This window comes from Scatophagus argus, chromosome 1 (assembly GCF_020382885.2).
Source record: "Scatophagus argus isolate fScaArg1 chromosome 1, fScaArg1.pri, whole genome shotgun sequence".
NCBI classification, from domain to species: Eukaryota; Metazoa; Chordata; class Actinopteri; family Scatophagidae; genus Scatophagus; species Scatophagus argus.
This window is the reverse complement of record NC_058493.1, coordinates 25,833,422-25,861,098: the sequence shown is the minus strand read 5'-3', so window position 1 is coordinate 25,861,098 and position 27,677 is coordinate 25,833,422. Positions and strand designations below refer to the sequence as shown.

The window sequence follows — 27,677 nt, the reverse complement described above, 5'->3', positions numbered from 1 at the left end:
ACTTACTGAAATAGACAAAGTTGCATAAGATAAATTGCTACATGGCAAAATAATTGTATTTGCCTGACTTCACAGACATTATACAGATTAATAGTGTTGAGTGTGAGATTTTTATAGAATTTTTCCTTGGAGTCTTGAATGTTCTTGTTTGAGTGACTGTACAAGCAACTTGGAATGAACTCTGTCTGCTTTTTTTCCTCACAACATTTGCATTGTCTTATTTTTTTTAAAAATGTTCCATCACAGTTAATTATCACAGCACAATCCATGTCTGGCCACTTTGTCCCTAACAGTTATATCACGGGGCGGTGCTGCCATGCATTGCTTAACTCATCAGTCTGCCATGTGTTTGTAAGGGCCAGCTGTTGTTATGATAATTACACCAAGTTGCAGATTTATTACTCTATTTACCAGCTGAGGTAGCTAACTGCTAGAGGCCAACTCTTCTCTAAGTTAAGATGTTGCTACAGTGTTGGGAAGTAGCCTTTAAAGAGGAAGGAACATTTTTTTTTACAAGAACAACAGTTTTTAATTAAGGTCTTGTCTTTGTCGTTATGGGGCACTGCAATGGGAACTACATCTAGATAGTCCGTGGTTGTGTACCTTGGGTCAGCAGGTGGACCACTGCAAGCCGCCTAATCTTTGTGCCACAACAAGTCTTCTCTATGCTCCCACTATTAATAACAGCAGTGGGAGCAGAGAGCAAGTGGAGGAAGAGGAGAGGTCTAAGTGGGAAGGCATTAATCAGATGAAGTGAAGGCTGTGGACCAGAAAAGTGCTCGTGTTATCAGGCACAAGAAGGAAAAAGCAACTACTGCGGCAGGAGAATATACATTACATGACCATAAGTATGTGGACAGATACTACACCAGCTCCAAACCTAGACATCCAACAAGATTTTGATTGTTGGGAGATCAGGTCTGGCTCTCAATCCAATCCACCCAAAAGGTGTTGTATGAGGTTGAGGTCATGACTCAGGCCAGTCATGTGTTGCTACACTAAACTCATTTTAAACATTGTTTTATGGCAACGTTGTCATGTTGAAACAGGAAAGCACATTCACAAAAGTGTTGAGGGGCCAATCGTAAACATGGCCACTGGTGGTATGAAACATGAAAGTACATTTACTCCAGAAATACATTTAAACACACATTATTAGTACAGCACTGAAACATTGTACTTTTTATTCCACATCATTTATTTGGAATCTATGGCTGCTAGTTACTTTAAGCTATCAGTGAGCCTTTATGAAGTCTTTTCTGATAAAGTGTAAAGGATCTGTCAAGGATTTGAGTATTTCCTCCATCACTGAACATTGGTGTCTACATCCCGTAGAAATATGGCCTACGATAGTTTGCTGCAGTGAACACCTGCCTTGCCTTTGACAGGTTTTCCATTGTGTGAGAGATAATAGACAAGCCAATAGATCCATTCTTCTCTTAAAAATGAAGTTTTAAAAAAATTCTTCCCTTCATAGCATGAGATTTAGATTATTCTCTTCTGGAGCTATGCCATCACTGCAGATATGAAGTAACACACAAGCCTATTGTACATCATGCATCCACCAAAGCATGAAATGTGGCTGTAAGAAATGTGACTGCAGTTATTACAAGCAAAGAGTCAACAATGTGCACCCCACTACTGCCCAAGGATGTTTGAACACTGAGTAACTCACCCATCTGCTCTCTCACTCACCTCTCTCTCTCTTTCCCCCTCTCTCACTCATACACCCTTTCTTCAAGACCATCTGTCCTTGGGGAGTGTATGCGACGCAGCGATCCAACACTAATTCTACTGCCTCTGCTCAGTATAATCCAATCTGCTCGACTGGGGGAACAGGAATGGGCAAAAAGAGGAGAGGCCTCACAAGCAAATAAATAAACAACTCTAGTCTTTCCGACAACTGTACACTTGAAATTTCTCTTTCACGCATATTCCATTTTATTCAATTTTAGCAAATGTATTTGTGAGGCTAAGCGCTGTACAATCATATTGTCTACTTGCAAATAATCTATGGGTGTGTGCCCCATTTTTATCAGATATACTTAGATAAAGCAAAAACAGAATCACTGATTGGAACTGCTCCTCCTTTGCTAGTCCCTCCAGAGATTTTTAGAGCGTAATCATTTTAAAATTCAGGCTGCTCAACATCCACCAGAAGAGCATGAATATTTCACCCTTTGCAAATGAGGAACCAGCCATGAATTTCTTGATGGCAGTGATTATGACACGGTAATTAGTGCAATGGTTACGTGATGATTGTCATTATTGTGCCCACATCCAAGGCTGTCAATCACAGCTCATGGGGAGCTAATAAACATGATCAGGAAGAAGCAAGAGGTTGTCTTTTAGAACACACACACACACACACACACACACACATATAATATAAAGCACTGATATGATAGTATAATGGGGCGTCTTTTCCAGACAACATGCATATAAACCAAATTAAAGATAAAAGGGCTGTATTTTTTCTTACTTGAAGGCCTGGTTTTGACCATGTTTACGTAAATACATGGACCATTAACATGTGCACAAGTAATGACGAATAAGCAGTTATTTAAGCAAATTATAATTCTTGACAAGAACGCAGGTTAATCATAGTCAGGGTAAAGCAGGCTATTAAACACAAACATGCAGGCAATGTAGATGACTGGGAATACTGAATGTGGGATGACTCACTGTGTTCCACAGTTACTCTGGACCACTTCAACAGTCAAGCTTTGAGTTCAGAACTTTCAAATAGAAGAATTTCATACAATAGCATGAAAGCACATAATCCTAATGTTGATAGAAACATGTCAGAACAGTGAAATTATTCGCCTATGGAAGAGTTCATTGAAATTAGACAGAAGGAAGAGTACAGACATTTCTATAACATCCTAGATAGAAAGCCACAAGTCAGATTTTACACTCACATCTTCTCTCTTCTTCTTTAATATTTTCATTAACTGGTTCTGACTCCCGTCCTTTGCTCTGCAGACTCCCACATCACTCTGCTCAACTCCCTTTCCTTGAAAATTTAAGTCCTGCAGCAAGCAGATTCCTGAAAAGCAGGGGGTGGTAAGAGGAGAGAGAAATACCTTTAAGGATTAGAAACTAATCCAGGCTTTGGTCTGGAAGGCTCTGGCCTCTGCCTTGTCTCCTTCAAAACACTGGGAGCACTGTCTGCAGGGTCACCACTAATGGGTGGGAGGCTTCAGGGTTTTACAAGGAAGGAGTGATAGGGGTGCTCGATAGCAATGCAAGGGAGTATTAGCTGCTTGTGTTAGTTAGTGAGGATCAGCTGGTGTTGGACTGAATGTGCAAAAGTGTATCAGGAGTGTAGCAGGTTTCATCTTCTGGTTAACAGAATCAGATAAGCAAATCTTGTTTTAGGAAATCTGCTTAGGATTATTATCCATTTTGGAAAACAAGACCATGTGCAATCCTCTCTTCCCTGCTGTGGCTTCCCTTTCATTTTTGCATTGGTTTTAAAAGTGGTATTGTTGACCTTCAAGGCTCTAAATGACCAGGTTCCTAATCCCTTTAAAGAACTACTCACCACTTACGAGCCTGGCGAGTCCTCTTAGATCAGCCACTGGTGGCTTTCTGGCCATTCCCAGAGCCTGATTGGTGTCTAAAGGCAATCAGGCTTTTGCAGTCCAGGACCCTAAACTCTGAAATGATTTACTGCTGTGATCAGGTCTGTTAATCTATGACTGCTTATAAAGATCTTCTTAAAACATTCTTGGTTCAGGAGATGAATTACACCAAAATTTAATGACACTATAAAATTGCTTTGTTGAAGATTTGAAACTCATTTTCATATTCACCAAATATATTCATATAATATGTTCATATTCACTCGTATTTGGTTTTTGGTGCATAAACACTTAACACAAAAGATTAAATGTAAAAAAAAACACCCTCACAGCAGAAAACCCTCAGACCTTGTTGTTAACATGCAGGTTTGTTTCCCACTGAGCAGAGATGAACTGTTGGGAGCCACACATTGGCAAGAAGCACTTTTAATTTTCGCCGCTCTTATGTGTCTGCCCCCTCTGTGTGTGCCCCAGCTAAACTTAAACTGGAATTACGATGAAATTAGCTCTCAGCACATATGATTTTACAGAGATATACTGAGCTGTTGTAGTATTTATTTCATCCTTGATCAGTTGAATCATTTATGATGATCTTTTTAGCAGTTATAGCTTCAGGTGCTTACCTCCTCCTTCTGGACTGACAATAAATCTGACCTTAATTTGCAAGTTGTATAATGTGGCCCAAGTGAACCAAGATGGATTACAATCAGATTTGTGAAACCATTAATAGTGTTGCATATAAAAGAGAGAGTCCTAAATCTCATCTGGATTTTAATTGCATATGATACAAATTGAAATGACAATTGTAAATGGGCTATAGAGGGGCTGCAGTTATCCCCAAAGCAAACACCAAAAGAACATGAAGATTAACAATTTCAATGAAATATGATAAGAATATACCCTAGTTGATGTAGACATACATACACATACATACTCACAAAAAGTATTTCAGACAATTTCAGAGGCTCATTAAGCGCAAGAAGAAAAACCTGGTTTAACAGGTTTGTGTACTGCAGTTATATTTACGTCATATTTGAATTTAATCATCATTTTATAAAAGATTTTGGATATAAACACTATATAGACAAAAGTATTGGGACATACCTCTTTATCATTGAATTCAGGTGTGGTATGGGGCTGTTTTTCAGGGTTCCACTTCCAATGAAGGGAAATCTTCATGCTTCCAAGTTTGTGGCAACAGTTTGTTGAAGGCCCTTTTCTATTCCAGCATGACTGTGCTGTGGAAGAACTTGACTGGCCCACACAGAGTCCTGACCTCAACCCCATCCAACAGCTTTGGGATGAGCTGGAATGGAGATTGTGAGCCAGGCCTTTTGGTCCGACATCAGTGTGTGACCTCACAAATGCTCTACTGCATGAATGGGCACAAATTCCCACAGAAACACTCCAACATGTTGTGAAAAGCCTTGTATAGTGTATGTTATAGTGGTTCATAACAATCTCTAACATTTTGCATCTTTTAGATGTCTTTATAGTGTTTTAGTCATGACAGGTGTGCAAACTGCTGAGTCTGAGGCTTTTTCTGGGTGAGGGGTCCAGAGAACTACAGAGTCCGGCATTGTTTTGGCATATGAACACACCGACTCAACACTAACTTTAGTGACCTTCGATTGGCGTAGCCAGATGTCATTACCGACAATGTCATTACTGCCTGGCTCAGTACCAGCTAGCGGTTTGGTTTTAATGGTGCGGTGCCATATATTATATTAAGTTTAAGTGAAATTATGTGTGTGGTGTGTGTGGTATCTGCACCTCTGCTTTATAGTGGATTTTATGCCCTTGTTTTTTCTGTTTTTCACATGTGTCTGTGCAGTTCCCATACCACACAGCAAGGAAATGAGTTAATGAGAGCTCTTCAGCTTCCTCTAAAAGTCGAGGTATTGTTGAGCCTTCTTCACTATGTTGATGCTCCAGGTGAGGTTAAGAGCTTCTCCTCTGAAGTGGAGAAGATGGGGAGTGATGCCGGCCTTCTTTACGTCTGCATTCATCTTTGTTTTTTTGTTAACATTGACTGAGAGGTTGTTTACTAGTTGCCTCCAGTCTTTCACTGTTAGTGATAAGTCCCACAACTGCTGTTATGTCTGCAAAGTTTACAATGTGATTGGTCTGCTGCTTGGCTGAGTGGTCACAGGTTAGCTTCATATACAGTAGAGGACTCAGCATGAACCTGTGGGGGAACTAATGTTGAGACTGGGAGGAAAAGATGAGATATCCAGGAAGAATATAGGCATAGCTGTAGGAAAACTTGTTCTCCAGTTCTGTCTGTACGCACACTGGTGGGGGGTCTACTGTGATGTCAACAATCCACTTAATGTGTGTCACGACCAGCCGTTTCAAGCGCTTCATGATTATTGGGGTGAGTACTACCAGGCGGTAATCATTCAGGCATGATGCTCTTGAGCTCTGAAGCATGGAGGCAGCGTCTCTGGGCTACACAGTGATAGTTTTGGATGTTGGTTTCTTGAAATTCAGCAGAGGGTGATAGGGACAAGGCTGTGGGGTGGGGGAGGGCTCTGCATGTCGCCTGTTTGTGTCTGTTTGCGTACATGCAGTCAAGCGGTGACATCCTGGAGAAACTTTAGTAAAAAGACTGTCAGGTTTGTATTTTTAAAGTCACCTGAAACCACACTGACCACCTCAGGAACCTTGATTTGAAGTGAGCAAATGTTAGGAAGGAGCTCCTGAAGTGTGTCTATAGCCATGATAAACATTGCTGTGAACTTTCACAACACATTTTATTAAATGCTCTATTGCCTCAGAGCAATGGCTGCTAACCAGGTCTAATCCATGCTTCTTCTTGCACCTGAACCACAGTCATCTGCTAAGCCAGTCTGTTACTGCAGGGCATTGTGTCCTTAGGAACTGCAGTCTACTGAGTGTTGCCCTGAGCTTCAGTTAAAATGAGGTGAGAGGTTGCTGTTAACGCTCAGATATTTGGTTTGGCTGTAGCTCCTTGGCCTCCTGGAAATTGAACATTTCCCTCACCCATCCACTCATGAATTTTGTTACAGAAAGAATGTTGAAAATGTAAACTCACCCAATAGTAGAGAATTTTCCTGAAAATTGATGTTGTGAAGACAACCAAAAAGATTATGTCCTCAAATGTTCATCCAATCAGGATTAAACATCTTAAAAGTAAGTCAGAACATCACTCATTGTTTGTTTCAAATGAAGTGTGCAGGAGGACAGAACCTAAACAACGTAAATACATATTACTGTCTGTAGTAATAGTATATACTGCACCTAAATGTTTTGTTCTGGGGTTTAAATTGGGCTAAGATACCTTGGAGTCAGCCTTGGTACACAACATCCAAATCAATGTGGCTATGATTGGACATACAGTACATTACTCTGTCAACTTTAAACTTATTTACTCATGATTTTGCTGCTGTGTTACACACTAGTCTCTTAATCAAATGACTTTTACTCTTTTCTACATCGTGTCTCTCTTTAAATGAGTCACCACTCACCACTCTCTCCATCCTGTCTCAGCACAAATCGCATGATTGATGTTTGTGGACAAGCAGAGGATGATGGGAGGCGCCGCTCTGTGAGACACTGTCAACCACAGAGGTGAGCTAAACTAAGAATGAGTGGGCAAGTCTCTGCCTTTAGACTTTGTCTGGTAGCAGATAGCAGACAAGGCCTTCACACATCAGGCACAAAAAAGACAAAAATTAAACCGCTTTGGTGACCAATAGACTAAATTGTGTAAAGACACATACCAGAATAAGTCATCTTTACTCTTGCTAGTCACGGCATGCCACAGCAGTCCGGTTTCTTTCACTTGTTCCAGTTACTTGCAGAGAGATTGGACTGACATACAGTGCTTGTCATCATTGTAGAGAAAAGATTTTCAAAGACTGAGGTTTGAAAATGAATGTCTTAAAGTTGGTGGTCAGAGCAGGAAAAAAGCTGAAAAAGATTGAGAGAAAAAAGGAAGACCAAATCATATAACTTGTCTTTAGGATGTTGTTAAGAACAGCATCTGATGATGTGATTGCATTCAGTACAAGACAACAGCACCTCCTCTGAGTGAATCTGATAGTCTGCTAAAGTGACAGCAATTTATGAAGATAGATGCATTCCAAAACCTCACACAATAGTCTTAATACCAGAACGTCAGCTTTCCATGCTGTTTTCCTCCATGTGTTTTGATAAACAAGCCTTCATCAGAGTGCACAGGAATGCAATCTTCTCACTTTCATGGAGAATGAACAATCATTGTGTGTGGAAGAGATTCTAACTTTTGTTACCACAACAAATAATAATACACCACAGACACTTTCATCAAAATAATACAAGCAAATGTTGCTCAATAACATCAAATCTCCCTGTGTACAAAATTCAGATGTAGACATACAACGTGAACAAAGTTTAAGGCCCTATACCTTGCTTAAGAACCAAACAAAAGCCATATTCAGAGAGCAAGCAAAGCTTGAGGGAGCCCATAACAAGATCAAAACGAAAGAAAATAGAATGTGCATGACTCAGACAGTCTGGAGTCTTGACTGAGAAATCATTGCTAAGTACAAGTGGCTGTGTTGTATATGGTTGACCTATTCAACTAAATGCAACACATTAACTAATCATATGGTACAATGTCATAATTCTGACTGTAGGACTCTTTGTATAAGTATCTTCCATTTGGATAGTTTATACAACCGTCTTCCAATCGCCACTAATTGTTTTGGAGAGGCAGACAATTCAGTGAGGATTGTAAGATTAAGGTTACAGTGGTTACAGCACCACCTTAGAACATTTTTGACTGGTCTGCTGACTTCACAAACTCTCAAACAAATAGCAATGTCAGCACAGTATGCACAAATGTAGACTTGAAATTGGAGCTCACTAATCCAACAAAAAGGCTACATGCCTGAATCCCGATTGCAACAATTAGCAAGCTTGCTAAATGATTGTAATTAAACTATCTTTAGCTTACTTGAACTGGAGTAGCAGTTCATTGACCCTCCATCACTGGCAATGAAAAACTACTTGGTAAGGACATCCTAATGTCCAACCATACAGATAATACAGCAAAAAGTAAAACTGTGTGTGTGTTTTCACATAAGCCTGCAAACATGGACTTGGTGCTGTTGTCTTTTTTGAATGAAGCAAGTTATGTGCCAAGGAGGTAGGAACACTCGCTGAGGCAAATGTGCTATAACCTCTACTTGGTGTGACTCAAGTTGTCAGCCTGAACCAGCTTTGCAGGCTTTGCTCCATTAGTCTATTGTATAAGATGTGGGTAGGACTTAATATGAGTTCTCTGAGGAAAAGAGGCCATCATAAACCCCTGCTGACATGCCAAGCTATTTTTATTTCCTTCTCCAATTGTGCTGCTGTTCAGCACAGCATGAGCTTTACAATCCACAGTAGCATTAAAAAAAGTTCCTTAGATTTATTACCACAAAAATTGAGAGACTAAAAGAAGAGAGAAGACAGTTAGTATTAAAATAAGAAATATGTGTGATGCGATGTCAAGATGTAAAGATGTTTAATTAAAAACAGTATATGTAACAGATTGAGGATTGGGATGACAGGGTTAGTGAAGTGAAAGAAACGACAAGTGAGAAATGACAAACTAACAGCAAATTAGAAGCAATCAAATGACAGTTAGAATTTAGATGGCTCTCATCTTTATCTATTTAATTTCAATTGAAGTTTAAGAAAATCTGTATCGCTGCTCCACTTCTCTCCCTGGAAAATGGGAAAAGACTGAGCCAGAAGTCGCGGTTGTTCCCTGACAGGCATTTCTGTCCAGCAGGGTGAGCTGTCCCCAGGGTAGACGTCATCTTTCAATTCTCTGCCAGATGTGTTGGTGAGGAGGAGAGGATGATGGGCAGAGGAGCTTTCCAGCTACAAAAGACTGATGGATGATGTCAGAGGGACGCATTCAAGCACATGCAGCCCCTGGCTCTGCTGGGACATCCAATTCCCTATGTGCCAGTGCCAAGATGTGCCTTGAATATCATCTGAAGAGATCACTATTCAGTCTCTAAGTTCAGGCTCCCAAGGAACATCACTGAGATATCAAGAAGAACTCGGTCCAAATACTACTGAGATATCTGCTGAAGCTAGCATGCTGACCAGCTAGCCCCAGTCCATCCTGTCTCACAGTACCGCTTTGTACCTCTGCAGAAAATAATCCAAAAGCACCCCGATAGCTCGGAGATGTATACGAGTGGCTCACTAAGTTTCACAAGCATTTTTAGCGTTCTAATTAGTAAATAATACAAAAAGTCAGAAAAGAAGATATTTTTACACATTTTTCTTTATCAAACAGAAGCACACAACTGTACACCTTTTGAACTCAAGTTTCTCTCTTTTACTGAACTAATACTAACTCGATTGCCTTGTCACTCATTTTAAAACACATACTACAGTTGTGTTCACTGGCTGTTGAGCTGTGAAAGAAACACACACAGGTTTGAGGACAGCACATTCAAGGATGTATTCATTTTCAAAAACCATGTTTGCATGATTGAGCTCTGAAAAACTGAATGTTGGCTCTTTTGGTTCAGGATCATGCTTAAAAAGAAAACCACTTCCAAATTTCAGCTGCAAGACAACCTAGGAGTAATAGAAAAGCACAAATTCATTATCAGCATAGTGGAATGCAGGAATAAAGTTGTAGGGCTTGGCTAAAAGCAACTATGAGTTTGAATAATAGTATAGGGTGTTTGAAACTTGTTCAACTTTTATTAAAAAAATAAAAGACAAACATTTATTTTTACAAGTGCAATGAAAGGTGTTTTTTTTTTTTTGATGCAATATCTATCAGTCTAGAAGGTTAGTTTAGGCACTGAGCAAATACCATTTCTGAGTAGATCCCCTGTTACATTCTCTGATTACCTGAAATGTTTCTGATGTAAAAATACTGTTTTCCAAATGTTATTGTTTTAGTGTGTGGTGCATTCAGTTGACTTTGCTATGAGGTCAAAGATCAAATTTATCGTAACATGCACAATTCCCCTGTAATAAAATTCTTCATTTGTCTTCCACTCTGAATGCTGTTTTACAATCACAAGAAAATAAAAATGAATAATGAATTATATACATAATAGATATGCATATATCTATATATATACAATAATAAGAAGAAAGCTCTAAAGGTAATAATCGTGGCAACACAGTGAATGCAGATACTCTAAACAGAGTTATATAATGCAGTAAGTTTATGGTAGGCAACATTTAAGTTAACATTTAAGTTTAATTATAAACACTGGAGTTGCAGCACAGCACTATCTATTTTGGTTAGGTAAAAGTAAAATGTTTCCTGAAATGGAATGCAGATAACATCAAATCCTGTTTCTGGGCCAGTCTCTGTGAGTCAACCCTTTCCTTAGTTCTGAATAGGTGTGTACTGTGCCAAAGTCGCCTCATTATTTATTTATTGCTTTGTTTTTTAGCTTGTCACATGCAAACCAACTTTGGCAGAGACAGCCTAGAATTTTAAAGTCGAAGTGATACCCATCTGGTGCACCTGCAAGCTGTGGATTGATCCGTTAAGTCAATGTGGCAGGTTATGCCTGGGGAGATCGGTAGAGAAGGAAGACACACACACACACACACACACACACACACAGATCTCTGGGGGCAAACACACTGCAGACCAAAGTGGCAATCAGACAATGTTCATCTCTCTGCTGAAAGTTAAAGTGCCATTTGAAAGAAAGTTTCCGATGAGATAATGATTTTTTAGTCAGGAATTGTGAAACAAAACCGACATTCATCCAACCGTGAATGCAGTTGGATTGTGAACATGCTGCAATTAGGGAGCAGAAGGTGGCTGGAGGGAGAAAGGTTTTCATGCAGAGCACTGGCAATGCCACTAGAAGCTCCCCCCTCACACAAACACACAAACATGCACACAAAGATACCCACAAAATGTTTTTTCGGTGCCCTCGACATTATGAAAACCCCAGATGTCTCCCATGCCTGATGGTTGCTGCAAACAGTCCTTTTCAAGCCTAAAAACTAATGTTGCTGGGGTCACTGTATCATGAAGGTCATGTGATGCATCATTCATTTCCCTCCTGTCAACGTGACCTCACTGTGGCCTATTATAGACATTCGAAAAACTCCAGCAGTGACAAAGTGGCTTTTGTTGTTTATTTGACTCTGCAGCTGTTTGGCAGAAGCATCAGACTGTCACTCTTTTGTCAGATTTCAAAAACAACCTTTTCCACTCCAGGGGAATGCAAACTACAAAAAAATAAATAAATAAATAAATAATCCACAAAAAGTCTAACTATAATGCTAACTATGCATAATCAGAGCCTGAAATGATAAGTGCATAGTATTATGCCCTGAATTTGTACCTGAATCAGTGCCTTTGGAGCAATGCACAGTACATAAAGTAATGACAATGATTATGGTAGATTCAGTGTTCTGTATACATGTTTTTATTGTTCAAGTGCAGTATCTATACCTGAGCTCTGATTTTAATCACAACAATCATAGCTTGGGTATGTATTGAGGTTCTGGGTGTATTGACAGAATTATCTTAGAGTAAATGCTGCAGTTGTCAGGTGGAAAACTGCCTTTGAAAAAGACCAAAGAAAGCACCAAAGAAAGCACTTCTAACCCCATCAGTTTTGCAAGCTTAGCATTATGGGAAAACACTTAGGGGCGATGCGATCAAAATTTGGCTTTAAAGCACTACTGCACTTTCTGTTTCTTTGTAGTCAAAGATGTTAAAATCGCTACAAATCAATATTGGATGTTCACAATGAATGAAATGATTTCCTGTATTTTAAGAGCAGTTCCTTGCAGTGACAAAACAGCTGTGAATACGACGCAAGTCAGTAGCTCTGAGCTTATTAGCCTCTTTTAGGCTTGTTTTGGCATGTTTACCGTATAGTTCAGAGTCTCCTGTGTTTGTCAGGAGCTGTTGTTCCCTGTCTGCTTTATGCATAATTTTGAAATTACTCATAATTTCATAAGTCAAGGATGATTGCCCGTCAGCATGTCGTGGCGCTTGTCTGCTGCTTCTACACAATTGATTAGCAAGTCAAAAAAAAAAAAAAAAGAAAAGTTTTCTTGACACACGTCTACAATAGTGTGAGCAGCACATCAGCAGCAGCAGCTCCAGTCTGTCTGGACAGGAGGCGTTCAGGCACATTGCTGAGTGTGGGTCATCTGTGTTTTGCATTGTGTTTTGCATAATCACTGATGTGATGCACACAAAATGGAGGACAATACACTGGAGGGGTGGCTTGTATAGACAGAACATATCTGTTTTGTTAGATGTGCATGAGATAGATGAAACACCTCCTATGTAAACTGGAGGATGAAAGTGTTACAACACTAGCACTCGATATTGCAGATACAGTATGCTGGGCAGCCATGGTGCTGATGTTTGGGAGCCATGATACTTCTGAGCCGTGTGTTGAAACATTTCAGTGAACTAATGACAGGTAAAGCTGTAAGTGCACTGGAAGGAACAGGAAAGTCACTGCGACCACAACAGGCTGTGAACAGATGTGGATGGAACATTCGCAGCGCCTTCAAAGACAGATGGAAATTGTGATTTAAAAATACAATAGGCCCAATTCCGATGAAGTCGTTTGTCAGTACCTTCCAGAATGACTCTTATGAGTCATGACTCGCTGATTTGACGCCACAAACGGCTCTCAGTGTTATGGCTCTCTTGGTAAAAACTGTGAAGTACAATGTTCTATGTAATTATAGATATGGATTTTCAATTATTTTACAGCAAAATGGCATAACTCAAGATTTCTGTTCAGCTATGCACATCCAGAGGCTCAGTGCTCCATAACTTCATTCCAAGACAGTAATGCCTCCTTGGCTGTTAACCATTGGATTAATAACATTCTAACTTTCTTACTCAAATACTTTCTTCTTTGGATTATTTGGGGTGTTTGAGTCTGGGACTGAAGTGAGGAGGAAATGGAGGGAGCAGTGGCTGTGAAGGAAGCTGTGAAGGGAGCGGGTAAACAAAGCGTTGTCCATCCTCCTTTAATTGTACTTTGGTCAGTTGCTGAACCTTAACTGGCTTCAAGTGATAATCTCTGATACAGTGTCTGACTCAGTACCAGGATTGTTTAAATGGTAAAGTGCTTTACAATTTAACAACCCATTCACATCCTGTACATAAGCTGTATCTTTTAAAAAAATATCTATTTTGTCATGAAATGTGATTAACAGATAAAACCAAGCCACAAACCTCAGCTTTCTCTGAGTCAAATCACACCAAGGATTAGATCCCCTTCTTCCATTTTCACATCTAATAGGAGTTATTCATGCATCAGCCACACCATTTCTAGATTACTGCATCTCATTGTATTATGGTATTAGTCATGCTTTTCTGCTCCAATCCAGATTGTCCAGAATACTGCAGCCAGGATCCAATAAACGGGCCATATTACACAGGAATAACTGGCACTGACTCTGTGAGAGTTACAGAAGTGACAAATCCTGACTATCTGTTCACAAATATAAAGTGCACTCTTGCTTCTTTTTTGAAATCACCCATCATTCTGATCTGTTTGGTCTATTGATCACAATCTGTTATCTGTCCCATAGTTAAAGTCAAAAAGTTACTGAGTCACCAGGTTAAGGAACCATCCTCAAAACACAAGTTTGTCAGATCATTCTTGATCTTGAAAAAGACCTCAGCTTAAAGCTCCACATGCTGCCTTATTCCATTAAAACTGAAGAGGATTCAGCATTACAAGCTGAGATTCAATCTTAAGTAATTAGAAGCTGTCTCGATGCAACATGACCCCTTTAAACACGATGAGTAAAATATATTAAAGTTGCTCAGAACTGCGTTTAAGAACAGTACTTGAGAAAATGTATTTTCTACCACTGCTCAGATGCACCTCAGAAAGCTAAATTAAATCTTCAATCTTAGATCTGAAAAGTAGGTTTACAGATCTGGATGTTATTAAGTAGTTACTGTTAGATTCAGTGATATTAACCACAAAGCCTCTTCTATCAATATGTGACCAGTGTGAACATTCAATTTGTTTCCTGTTCTGTTTTGACTATTCAGCGCAACCAACGTCAGCTTTCTCTCCTCTTGTCTCAAATTTCTAAATATATCACCCTCTACAGCTGTTGCTGTCAGGAATGACCTGAAAACAGCCCAAAAGGGAGGTTTGACACACGTGGTATATATGTAACAGGCTTTCCCTGCCAAATCCGTCTCTGTGTTTGCCAGTAAAGCAACCATGACAAATTGACCTGAGAAAGAGAAACTCAGGAGGACGATGTCGGTGGATGGGGTATTAAAGCAGGATATCATCAATATTCAATTTAATTCATCAGCTGGCCTGTGACATTTAGGTGTGTGAACAGCAACTGCAGAGCAGATTTCCTCTTGCCATTTTGTTGAGTGTCATGAGAAAAAGGAGCTCTACATCTCATTCGTGGAACCCTCATAGTGTGTAAGGTACGAGTGATTGCACAACTCAATAATTTAAAAGTACAGGGCAATTCTCTTTAAGTGCAGGAACAATGCTATATTTCCGTCTCTGACAAATTCTGACAAAGACATTAAATATTTAACTTAGAATGTAATAACGCTGGGTTTTGTGTTAACTGCATATTTGTACAGTTGTTGGGAGATGTTAGACAGCAGTTGTACTTACATTTTAAAACGTATCAAGGCAGAGGCAAGGAGATGGACAAAATCTATCGATGATAAGTCATGAGTCAAGATAGAGTGCATCAGCTGGGGTTGAAATTCCCAACGAATGAGGCAATCAAGGTTTGACTTGAAAAACTAGTCTCCTACAGACAGCCTCAAGGCATATGTGTGTGTGTGTGTGTGTGTGTGTGACTGTGAACGTGCGAACCTCAATGTTACGTGACAGTGTATGTATATAAACTGTTACTACAGCGTTAGAGTTGTGTGCGTACAGCTCCTGCACACACTGCCAGTGGGCATACACAAGCCTTGCATTTCAAGGACTCAACACCTCTGTTTTGCTGCCCAGTCAGGGTTGAGTCACAGCTCCACTCTAACAAGATATCCTGGACAGGCAAAGGATGGAGGGATGTATCCTGGGTTCTAAATAATCTCAGGAGGAACGAAAAAGTATTGCTCGTGTTTGTTTTGCAGGCTGAGACCCTAATATAACAAAACACTGGTGGTTGAGAAAGGCCATGAAAATGTGTTACCATACTCAGCTGAAAAATGCCATTCTGCTATTTTTGTGCCTTGCACATAATTGTATACTATTTTGGTTCAGTCTCACTGCTCTCATCAGTGTGATTTTCAGGTATGGCAGGCAGCTATTTTAAGGGGTAACAGCTCTAAAAAAACCCTGCTGCACTCCATCTGCCAAGCACCGGTCGGCAGACAAGCACCAGTCAGAGCGTAGCTCGTACACACAGTGGATATTTAGAGTGAGTATTAGGTTAACTTGAATCAGGTGCTGGGCGTGTAAACGCTGACATATAAACATGTGATAATGTCATAGTAAGTCATTGTTGTCTTTGTCTGTCTTTGTATCCCCCAAATGGCCAAAAATCTATTATTGCAGGATTAAGTTTTAGATCGTAGAAATGTGAAGAAGTGTATTAAGTCTAAAACGTGCAACAACCAAAGATTTGCTTGGCTCATAAATGTACCTCTGTGACTGGATGAGTAGCAATGAGCAATAATCAAATGAAGATACCGATATCCTTCTACAATAAAAAGTCTTGTGATGAATAAAAATCAAAAGAGGATTCTGACAGCTCTTTGTGGTCGTCAACTTGCAGAAAGCTGCAACAGCAAGCTTTTCCCAACCGTAAAGGAAAGTTTTGCTCATCACTCCTATCAGCAATAAATTAAAAATCACACTCAGGCAAAATGCTGACATCGAGGAAAGTGTTAGAGGAGTGGTAATACATGCAAAAGAAAAACGGACATGACTGTTTATATAACCTCTCAGATTTCACACACTGACATAAAAATTGTAATGTTATTTGTAACAATTTTTGACATTTCAGACAAATGAGCATCAGTATGTTGGAATGAGAGTCAGTGTAACAAATGCCATGATTTAGCACAGAATCTAACCTACAATCTGCGTCACTTTAGGAATACTGAGCCACGAAAAGCCTACTTTAATCAGGTTTTAACAGATAACAGTAACAAGGTTTTCCTGCAAATAAAAACCCCATTGAGCTCCTTGATTTCCCTTTAGCTCTGTAACAGACATTCCAGCTATGCTGTAGATTTCATCAAGGAAGCGAATTAATGAGGAATACTAAAATTAATGGCCAGGAAAGTGTGTTTAGGAGCTCTCATGGGTATGTAATCTTAGGTTGTGGGAAGAAAGCAGAATAACATTCTCTACAAAATGGGGTTATCCATCCCCAGTTGTTCATCATTTTCACACAGTAGAGATATTCGAAAAAGAAAGTGTATAAATAAATTATTTCAAGGTCAAAATTTCTCGACTAAAATGTTACAGCAGTTGTGACAAATCAGATGTTTTTACAGAAATAAATAATATTTGTTCTCTCCTTCAGCCAGTATTATTATTATTATCATTATTATTTTTTAAACAGAAAAAGATTTTTTAATGTTCAGCAAGATAAAAAATACTGAAGAGCTAAATTAAAATTAAAATTTTACCAATTAACAAGTTGTACTGTATAGACTCTCACCATGGCATTGCTTGTTGAAGCTTACAAAAGACTAATCTGTGATATATGTGTATATTTTATTATAACAAGTGTTAAAATTTGGAACAGCCTCAAGGCCCAAGAGGTTGCGGCTATGTTGAATAAAATATCAGTCTGAATAAAATAAAGCCTCATTTTTGGTGAAAATTGAATGCAAATCAAATACGCACACCCAGTGGACACTTTTTGTGCCAGCTTTTTAGCTCCAGAGCTGACACAGTAGAGAAGAACATATGTTGCAAGTCAGGATTCCAGACGTGTCAGTGGCCGTTTGCTTTTTGAGAGAAACTGACACACACGTCCAGCAAAACCTTTGATGCAAAGACAAGACTAAAATATACACGCCAGGCTGCATGAGTTCGCAGATAAATCCCCACAATGAGGGCTTTTCGCAGAGAGGACTGAGGAGAAACATGCCCTGGCTCTTTTCCCATATGCAGATAGGAAAATAAACCAAAACAAAACATGCTGTGATAATGGATGTCCATTTCATTACATACACTAACTAAGATTTTACATGAAACAATATTTATGCATTCATTCACTACTCCATCACTGGACCCGTACAGTTCTGATTTACAGCTTCGATGTCTGAGAAAACAAATGTGTGCTTGGCGGTCTAGAGCTTAATCAGGATTTATACTCTCGGTCAGATGTATGCACATACCGTGGAGCCCAAAAGTTTAGTTTCTGTCATGCCGAGCTGTTAATATTACACAAGGTGTATCCTCAGTACATATTTGCAAGTTTAATCTGTGAATTAATAGATGTCACGGCATCAAGGCATCAAAATTGAGATATTTTCACGTTTTCCCCCATTCCCTAAGATTGATTTTTAGCTCCTGACTGCTCATACTTGTTTGCTTGTGTGCTAATCTCATTTCAGCTTTTCAGGCCAGCCGAAGGGAGAATCTGAGCGACGGCAGCAAAGCGAGAGAGCCACAGCTGACCACAGTGACGTAAGCTGCGCTGACTGGCTGCGTGCACATCCACACACACACACACACACACACACACACATCCTCTCACTCACCTATACCCACATTTCCACAGGGCAATTAACCATCAATGGCTCCTCAGTTTCAGTGTGTGTGTGTGTGTGTGTATAAGTGAGTGTGTCAGAGCGAGAGAGACAGAGTAACCTATGCTTGCCAGTTGCAGCTGTAGCTCCTAGCATTTAAGGGACTGACTGTCATTTCTTCCCTTCTCATTTAAAAATAAGTTTAGACATGCTGATTTAATGCTTTCGTGCATTCAATGTCAGATATGAAAAAATAGGTTAATATGAAAAGTAATTTGTTCAGTGATCATTTATTTAATGTTTCATATTCATTTCAGGCTTAGAAATGTTTCAGGAACATGCAACTTTAAATGTGTCCAGAATGGATACATTTAATACATTGATGGTATATAATTAAATTTGGGGTTTGAATTCAATAGAGAAAGATAATTTCATCATCCAGAAGGAGAACTGTCCAACATTGAATATTGTAGAGTATATTTCATATTTAAAATTTCACTTCAAACCTGTTCTGCCCATTAAAACTATCATGGTGCTCTGGATCTGTAACTACATAATGACCTGGTTGCTAGGCCTCTCTTACGCTGACCTGCTGACAGCTGCAATTAAGCTGCCCATATCGCTTCTAGCACAGCCAGGCTCTCCTACCTCCCGCTGCCATTTTACCAGCAATCAAATGATGACTTGGACAAACTGTGCAGAAAAGCCGAATAAAATGATCTCATGATTTTCACATGAATAGTTTTGATTGCATTGCTCAACTCTCATTCACAGCTATGTGCTGGAAAGGACGTCAGCAGGTCACCTGAGCAACAACTGACTGAATCATCCAGGCTGCTCGGAGGCAGAGTCAAACATCATCACAAGTCATCCACAAAGGTGACGTGTTGAGGGGTCAAAGGCAATACGTGCTTGTCAGACATGGAAATGCTTGCATAACATATCCACTGTTGGCCACAGCAGCAGCCGTGCTGCAAGTGCCTTGTTTCCCATGATTTGTTCAGTTCAGTGAGCTTTTCATATCATGACTACACTACGCTGCAGAGAAGACACAGTTAACACTGAGATTCATACACACAAACAAAGACAAAAAGCGAGACATGCAAATAAGTACTAACAACAGATTTTCATCTCAGGCTGTCTTTTGTTAGAATAATCACCTTATTGCTACATACTCTGCAAAAAAAAAATCTCCCTCTCTGCAGTCTTTGCTCGCTAATGAGTAGTTTTAGCGACCAGGACATTTTCTGTCAACTCGACTCAATGAACAGTAGGCACAAATTCATAAATATCTTTCTTCTCTGTCATGCAGTCACACAGGGTCAGATTATTAAGGTCACATTATGAAGGGATAAGAATAAAAAGGGAGAAAGGAACATGAAGAGAGAGAGGGGGATTTGCTGTACTTTCTTCCAGGGGCTTGTGAACCATATGTCCAGCCCTGGGACACAAGGGGCTCAGCAAGAGCCCAGAGACACACCAACACACAAACACATGGGAAGCAGGCTGCCGACTGTGTGCGGGGGTCAGGCATGTGGAGGAAGTGCGCTGTTACAAGCAAACTGTCCAGCATTAGAAACAAGGAGCTAAGCTGAGTTTCACTGAGAGCCTCAGAAAGCGTGCACGTTCAGCTCGAATAGCGTTCCCTTTCAGCACCGTCAAGCTCCCATTATTTTACAACAAATACATGAGATATAAAAAACTCAGTAGGTTAGCTTTTAGCTTTCACAGACAGGTGTTGCTGATGCATTGTTGAATCCATTAAAGCCAATAAAGGGAGATTTACTGGCACTATGGACAGGTTAAAGACTGGAAGTCATACAGCAGCTTGGAAGCATTAAATGGCCATTGTTAAAAGAATAGTAACAGATAGAGAGAATTGTAATAGATGGAAAGAATAGAAGGTTGATAGCACTCTCATGCACAGGCGTAGTTTGTGTTGCTTTAAGGGGCTTAACGAACCCCCTATAGTGTCCATAGCAAAACTAATGACTGATGATAATACAATCTATGTTTTTTAGAGTACAGAACTCATTTATTGTGGTGCCTTTCTATTATAATAATAAATTAAATTGATTATGCAACTAATTATACAAGTTATACAAGTTATTATACAAGTGTACACCAAGTTTTTGGTGAACAATCACTTTTTTTGCAGAGCTCATCTCTGGAGAAACGCCAGTAGCTGTGTTCTCTGTGTGGTTTACTCTTGGGTTTTGCGGTTTCAGATTCTGTGGTAATTTTTGCATTATTCCATCATTTGAAAATGCACCTGCAGGTATTCTGATTACTTATTTTCATGTATATACAACCTCTGTCGTACACATTAAATCATCTCTAGATTTTTTTGTGAACTGCACCGATGTTCTTAGGTCTGTATAGCATAGTGCTGGTAGGCACACAGATTTCGTTACAGCCAGACAGCCAGGCTAGCTGTTCCCAGTCTTTGTGCTAAGTTAAACCAACCAGCTGCCAGTTGTAGCTTCATATTTAGCATAGAGATGTGAGAGTGGTATCGATCTCTTATCTCTCAGGCAGAAAGCAAATAAGCCCGCTTCCAAAATGTCAAACTATTCCTTTAATCGCAAAAAGAAATCATATGCATGTTCTCAAGTGCAGCTTTGTGGCAGTTTTAAAACTGAAAGTATGCCAAGCACATCTAGACGATTCAGAGGTAAAGTGAAAAACAGAGAGTGAGCACTGAAGCACAGGAACAATCCCCTGAGATCTCGGCAAGAAAGAAAGAGGTGGATGATGGAGAAAGCACAGGCAGAGAGAGAGAGAGAGAGAGAGAGAGAGAGAGAAGGAGAGTTTGCCTCCAAGCCTCGGCACAGAGGAGGATCAAAGGTTTGTGCTCTGCATCACAATGGACATCCGGTCACCAATACTGATGAGCCCGGCTGTGTGATGCTCCATTCACAGGGCTTATATCTTATGAGTAAACAAGTGGTCATTGCATGGAAATCAGTGGGTGTCTTTCCCCTATGTCATTTGACTGCACAGTTATCTGCAGTGACATCATTTGTGGAAATAAAATTTTGAAAAAGAAAAAAAACTGACACAAAAGAAAGATAAAAGATGAAATGCGTGATTTTTTAAAAAAATCAGTCTTAAGGACGGACATTACTTTGATCTTTAGTCAGGATTTACCTGCACATTATCATATATACAGTATGATATACTACAGTATCACTAAATGCAGTTTAACACCACTACAATCTCCTGATATGACGGCAGATTTTAAAACCACAATCATTCTTGTGTTACTAATCACAGTTTATATCTTGACGCTGACAATTCATTGTGTCCCTGCTTGTTTTTTATGTGTGGTGTGCAGTGTGCTTACCAACATCACTCTGAAAGGTGTTTACTCTGGATTTTACAGGTGCAGCACTGTTTTGTGCACACATCTTGACAGTTTCTGTGCTGCATATTGGAACCCAACATTCAATTTAAACGGCTACAGTGTACAGCATGAAACGATCACTGTTGCACTCTAACTGGGAAGAAACTAAGTACTGCATTATCAGGTAAACATGCAACCGAAAACAAACCGACTGTGTGAATGTTTACCACAACAATGTTTTCTGCACCAGCTGGGGGTCTCAAATCCATATTTATTTTCGCAGCAGTAATGGTCCAAGAGTCCATTAATGATAAATAGCAGATAATATGGTTAATTTTACAGCACATAATTTTGTCAATTATTTCAATTTTATGCTGCATAAACTCAGGAATGTTTTAAGAAATGGATTAGAAAACCAAAAGGCTGTTTATGTTCAGACATGAATAAAAAGGAATAACATTGTTTTCTGTAATTTGTTAACTGTCCAGTGTGTTCAGCTTAAGAGCAAAAAGGGATTGCGCTGCACTGTATTTCAACCTTGATCTTCGAGACATTAAACAGCATGCCAACTGTTACTATGATGATCGGAGGATTTGTTCCAGATTATGACCGGTCATTACTGTAATGCTCTGTATGATCTGATATAGACATACTGTGAAAGTGGTAGTGTTGTGCAGTGCAAGCTATCCACTCATCCTGGAAAAAAAAAAGAGAATCAGCAGCACAACCCGTTCTACAAAGTTACAAGTCTCTCATGTTGAAGATAAATTTGTACTGTTGAAAGATATACGTTATTTTACTTGACAGGGAATGCATATGCTAGTGTTGCTGTGAGATGTTTTTTGTTTTCAAAATGATCAAGTGACATAAAAACATGGAAATTCTTTCCTATTTAACAAATTATTAGTATCTTATGATTTATAGAATAAACATTTTTAATTGAATACAGAAATGATGGTGTAAAGTTTACACTGTGTGTGATTTAGGATAAACAGAATCTCCAAATTAAAGAATAAAAGTACTCAATGAAGGTAACAAATCCAGTTTTTCCATCAGAATGCTTCGGTGTCTACTCGGATTAGAACCAATACAATGTCCAGTGTTTTTAATGCTGTAGTCATTTTGAAAATGTGATGTATTCTTTAAATCACTAATAGTCATGAAGATTTCAATATCAGCTCTCATTACTGTTTGTCTGTCACAGATGGTTGCACATTTTCTGATGAAACACTTGTGACTTCCAGTGGGATTTTGTCCCTTTAACTGCTGAGCCTATTAATTGTCTGCAATTATCCTTTGCAAGTGTGGCAACTGTCAGAAGTATCTCTTCTCTTCCCATAGGGATAGAAATGCCATAGTGGTAAAGGTTGACTGTGACATACACTATTTTATTGCACAGTAGGGCTCGTACAGTCCAAATTTGCCATCACAGGTCTAAAAAAGAAAAAGAAAAAAAGAAAGAGAGAAAAAAATGTTTTATCAAACCCTTCTCATCTCTTTTCCCATGTTCATGAAGGGTAACATTGGACTTTTGTTGGAACAACAGCTTGCATACAGGAAATTAATGAAGACAGTGGCTCGTTGTGGTTCTATTCACGGGAAAAACTTAACGATGACACATCCGTAAACTAGCTGTGTTCAATGACTTTGTGTTAACGTGTGCTGTTCTGCAACATTGGGGAATAATCCATAATTTCCTCGGTGCATTCAAAATATTTAAATTTTAGTGCAAATTTGAAGAAACAAAATTACAGAAACAAAACCAACAACCTAAGGAAATTATAAGGCAACAATTATAAATATATCAAAAATAGTCATTAGAGAACTATCTTTGTTACAAAAACGGTAAAAAAGTTTTGTCCTCTACCAGTGAGAGGGACATATTTTTCAGTTCCTCTACTGATTTCACAGCTTTGTATCCCAGCTGGTGAAGTACTTTCTGACACACAGTCTGTGTGTACTCGACCATGTCATACGACAGTTTGAAACGCCAACTCTCTGCGTTAGCTGCCGAGTCCCTCACCGTACCAAACTTGTGTTTTGCCGAGGGCTCATTGCTGCCCCGAGTGTTCGCATGTATCCAGTCTTCCACATTTTTATCCATAGGCAGTCCCAGGTAGTCGTAGATCTCCTTTGTCTTGAGAAGCGGATTTCTTGCCAAATCCTCGTAGCGAACCAACATGTACTTCCCTTTCAGCCAGTAGGGATGGCTAAGACCAGTGGAAACAGAACTGAGAAAATCTTCACAGACACCTGTGAGCGGACTCAAGTCTAGATTATAGGGTCTTCGGCCTGTGGCCCTCCAAATACGCCACAGACGATACGTATCCCTGAATGTCTCAATCCGGGATGACAGGATACCACGCGGGTCTCTGACGAGTTGAATCACTTTGATATTGAGCCGTGGGTCTTCCACCAAAGCACGCAGATCTCCGATCTCTGGAACCCGGACAATTTTAAATGCCACATAGCGCTTGTCGCGGCATGCCTCCGTTGCTAAGGTCATGTTTAGAGCACCACATTTCTTGACACAGTCCCCTTCCTCCACATTAACATCAGCAGGACCAAAGGCATCACATACAGGTTGCTGGCACAAGGCTCGACTAGCCCCACGCCGGAACAGTTTGTCTGTGGTGTGGTTTGTTGGGGTCGGCTTGATATAATTCTCCAGGAAATACAGGTCACACCCGTACAAGCTACGCAGGAGGTCTCGACTGGCGCCCAGCATCACTCGCCGATCTGCAGCGTTGCGGCTGTGTGACAGACGTGGGATGAGTGTAGTCTGAACATGATAAAGAGGCTCAAACAGGTAGAATACCTCCTGGTGCTGGTTGAGCAGCTGGCCAACAAAGGAGGAGCCGCTGCGAGTGGTGGCCAGGACCAGGATGTGTGTTTTACGTGTGGCATTGACAGAAAAATAAGCGTAGTCATCGCAGCCTCCACTGCCTGCTGCTCCCCGCTCAAAGGGAGGTTCTGTCTCCTGGCCCCCCAGACCACAGTTCTGGGGGCTGGGCAACTGGCACAGCTGGAAAGGCTTGGAGGTGAGTGTCCGGATGGCCGTGTACTGGATGGCAATGGAGGCCAACGCCAGCAGAATCACTGCCTTCCAGGAACATTGCATGGCTGAACCACTTCATTTAGACACAGCGGGCCATGCCAGGTTCTCCCTGTGAACAAAGAATGCCTTTTTATTCTTAAAAATTATTTGTTGTTTTCTTAGCGTTTGGATGAAACAGTTCTGTGTATATCTACATGTTTTTACTTAAAGCACCACAGAGTAGATCACTTACTGCACTTATTGACCACTGATGTTACGTATTTGTTATCACTACAAGAAAAATCAAAACATCATAATAAAATCTCATTAGTATATTCTAATTAGCAGAAAGTCAACTTGTATTGTGACTGATTTAGAATTATGGGTGACTCATCAGTGAGTTGAATGAAGCACTACGCAGGCTATATTTTATTTATGATTCCAGGGCCATAAAGACATAATTTAATTCACTTTTGTTCTTATGTTGCAGACCAACCATACCACGTACTGAATAAGAAAAGTACAAAAGCAGTCTTCAGTGAAGATTGCTGTAGCCATGAAACAGAATCTTGCGACTTAATCTTTCAATTTGTCTTCTGTTTCTCATTACGGAGCAATACAGCCTAATTTCTGATAATTAAAATAGATAAAAAGGAGCGTTCTGAGTCTCCTTACTCTTGGTTCTTATCCAGCCAACTGAAACTGACTGCCAAACACATGCACAGCAGCCTTAGAGCCCAGACCACAGTGAAGTGGATGCAAAAACAGGCAGTATACAGTGTCTCAATATGGCAAGACACTATTTTGTTTGTACTAATGTTTTATAAATAGCTTTGACGTGAACATCAAGAAGCTTTCAACTGAACACATGACTATATATCTGCTATATGGTTCACAAGTTAAAAAGGCTTAACATACCATATAGTCGTTATTAGGGACAGAGAATACTTCACCACGTACACTATACTGCAGCACACCCCTTACATCTACACCGGCTCTCTGTGTACTCCAACTGGTCTGCATCTAATTCAAGGACCTTGTTTGGCCTGATTGGAGAGTCTAAGCTTTGTGCCATATTCCACTTGTTCATCAGGGAAACAAAGTCTTTGCCAGCCCAGACGTGTAAACAGCTGTTTAAAGCTTTACCACCAATGTCATGTCAAGGGGAAATGGCGCAACAAATGCAGAATTAGATAATCTCAGATCTGTCCCATTTAGGATTTAACAAAAAAAACCCACTGTAGTATCACATACTGGGGCCTTGACGCAGGGAGCTCCAAAGCTCAACATCATCACTTCAGAAGCGATGCAAGAGACTTGTACGGTCTAAAAACGATGCATCAGGGTATCTGTGCTGATGTCTAAAAAGGCTACTTTAAAAAAACAGCTGAGGAGGAAAAATAAACCCCATAATAGTTTCATGAAAACAGATATAAATCTGTTTTCTTTGCACTGCATAGAGAGAGTGAGAGTCAGATGGTCAAAGACAGAAGTGTAGGGACTTTGTTGCTGCCGTATGCGCCAGCTGGTGTAATGGGAATGACTGACTGACTGACTGACTGACTGCACAGAGAGACTACAGCCTCCTGTTTTTGTGAAGGAGCTGACAATGTTGATGTACACTATACTCTAACAATGCAATATTATGGCTTCTGTGGCCACCGATAGCAACTCAGACGACTAAAGCTCACAGAGAGCATCAGCGCTTTCTTCTAATAAACATTTAGAATGAAAAAACCCGCTGTACTGCAGCGGGAAACGGGCTTCCTGACAAGAGATTTCAGCGATGCAGACATCCTCACCAAAAAGCTGCGATAAGGCAACAGCACAAATGAACGCATCCCACCCAGCAGCAAGTGTTCCAAAAATCACGATACAAAATAAAGCCTGTGTGAATCTTCCAAATCGATAAAGCACAGTGATACTACGAAGTAAATTCACACTTGTTCTCCTTATACCTTGTTGGTAGTAGTAGTATTCTCATGATGCGCTGTACGTCCATGAATCACGGCTGCTTTTCTTCACTCCTCAAACGCTTTCCGCCGCGCGCTTCCTCCCGGGTACGAGAGAATAAATGCGCCTGGCAGACTTCCATATAACGGTGGTGCGCGTCGGTTCAAGTTGGACGTTTGGGTTCAGAGACAAAGAGCGATAAATTAAGAAGAAGAGAGGGAGAGGGAGAAAGAAGAAAAGTGGAGTAACGTTGAAGCGGTTGTGTTATTATAAAGCAGGCAGGCGGTGAGACTGGCCGGGGAAGCGACGACCGGGCTCCCTTTAAATGATGCGCAGAGGCTGAGAGTGTGTGAGGTACACAAGGACCGACTGTCTGGACCACCCCAAACCCCTCCCCCTTTCCACCTGCCTCTCTCTCCCTCTGCCTTCTCTCTCTTACACACACACACACACCATCATCATCATCATCCTCCGTCTCCTACCACATCACGCCCTCCCTACGCACTTACAGGCAGGCAAAGCAGCGAGTTTACGCTGATTTCAGCGACCTCTAAATACAAGTTGTATTAAAAGCAAATGCTCGTTTTTCATACGAGCATTTTTTTTCTTATAATTTTTTGTTATGAATCGAATGGCTACATAATAGGTAATTCACCTGCAGGTTATCCTACCTGGCTGGAGCAAGCCTGCCGGTTTGAGGGACTGCATGGCAGTAAATTCCTCTTCCGATAATGAACATGATATGAGTGTGCACGGATGTGTGCAGACAGTATGGGGGAAAGAGGCTCAAGCAAAAGAGAGGCGCTCACTCCACCCATAAATCCTCTATGTGCCTCTAGTTGCCACGCTGCCATTCATAATAACACACGCTTTATAACTGTCACTTCCAAACACTTTATTCCTTTCATTGTTCATTTGTTTAGACAAGTTCAATCACAATACAGGAAAACAGGATGAAGGACAACCAAACAGATTTTCATCATGTACAAGAGCCTGTCTGAGGTCAATATGGTACAGATTTTAGGGGAGAACAAGTGAACTACCTGAAATATGGTGGTAGAC

At 40.2% G+C, this 27,677-nt stretch overlaps 1 protein-coding gene across 1 annotated transcript; it reads right to left on the bottom strand.

Annotated features, from left to right (window-relative positions):
• Positions 1-20,637: 20,637 nt before the first annotated feature.
• Positions 20,638-26,972, bottom strand: LOC124062248 (carbohydrate sulfotransferase 1-like). Its single transcript, XM_046394883.1, has 2 exons — positions 26,621-26,972; positions 20,638-24,792 (listed from the first exon to the last, which is right to left on the bottom strand). Exon 2 carries the CDS (start codon positions 24,744-24,746, stop codon positions 23,460-23,462), a length of 1,287 nt encoding a protein of 428 aa, XP_046250839.1. The 5' UTR covers positions 24,747-24,792; positions 26,621-26,972; the 3' UTR covers positions 20,638-23,459.
• Between the last annotated feature and the right edge of the window lie 705 nt (positions 26,973-27,677).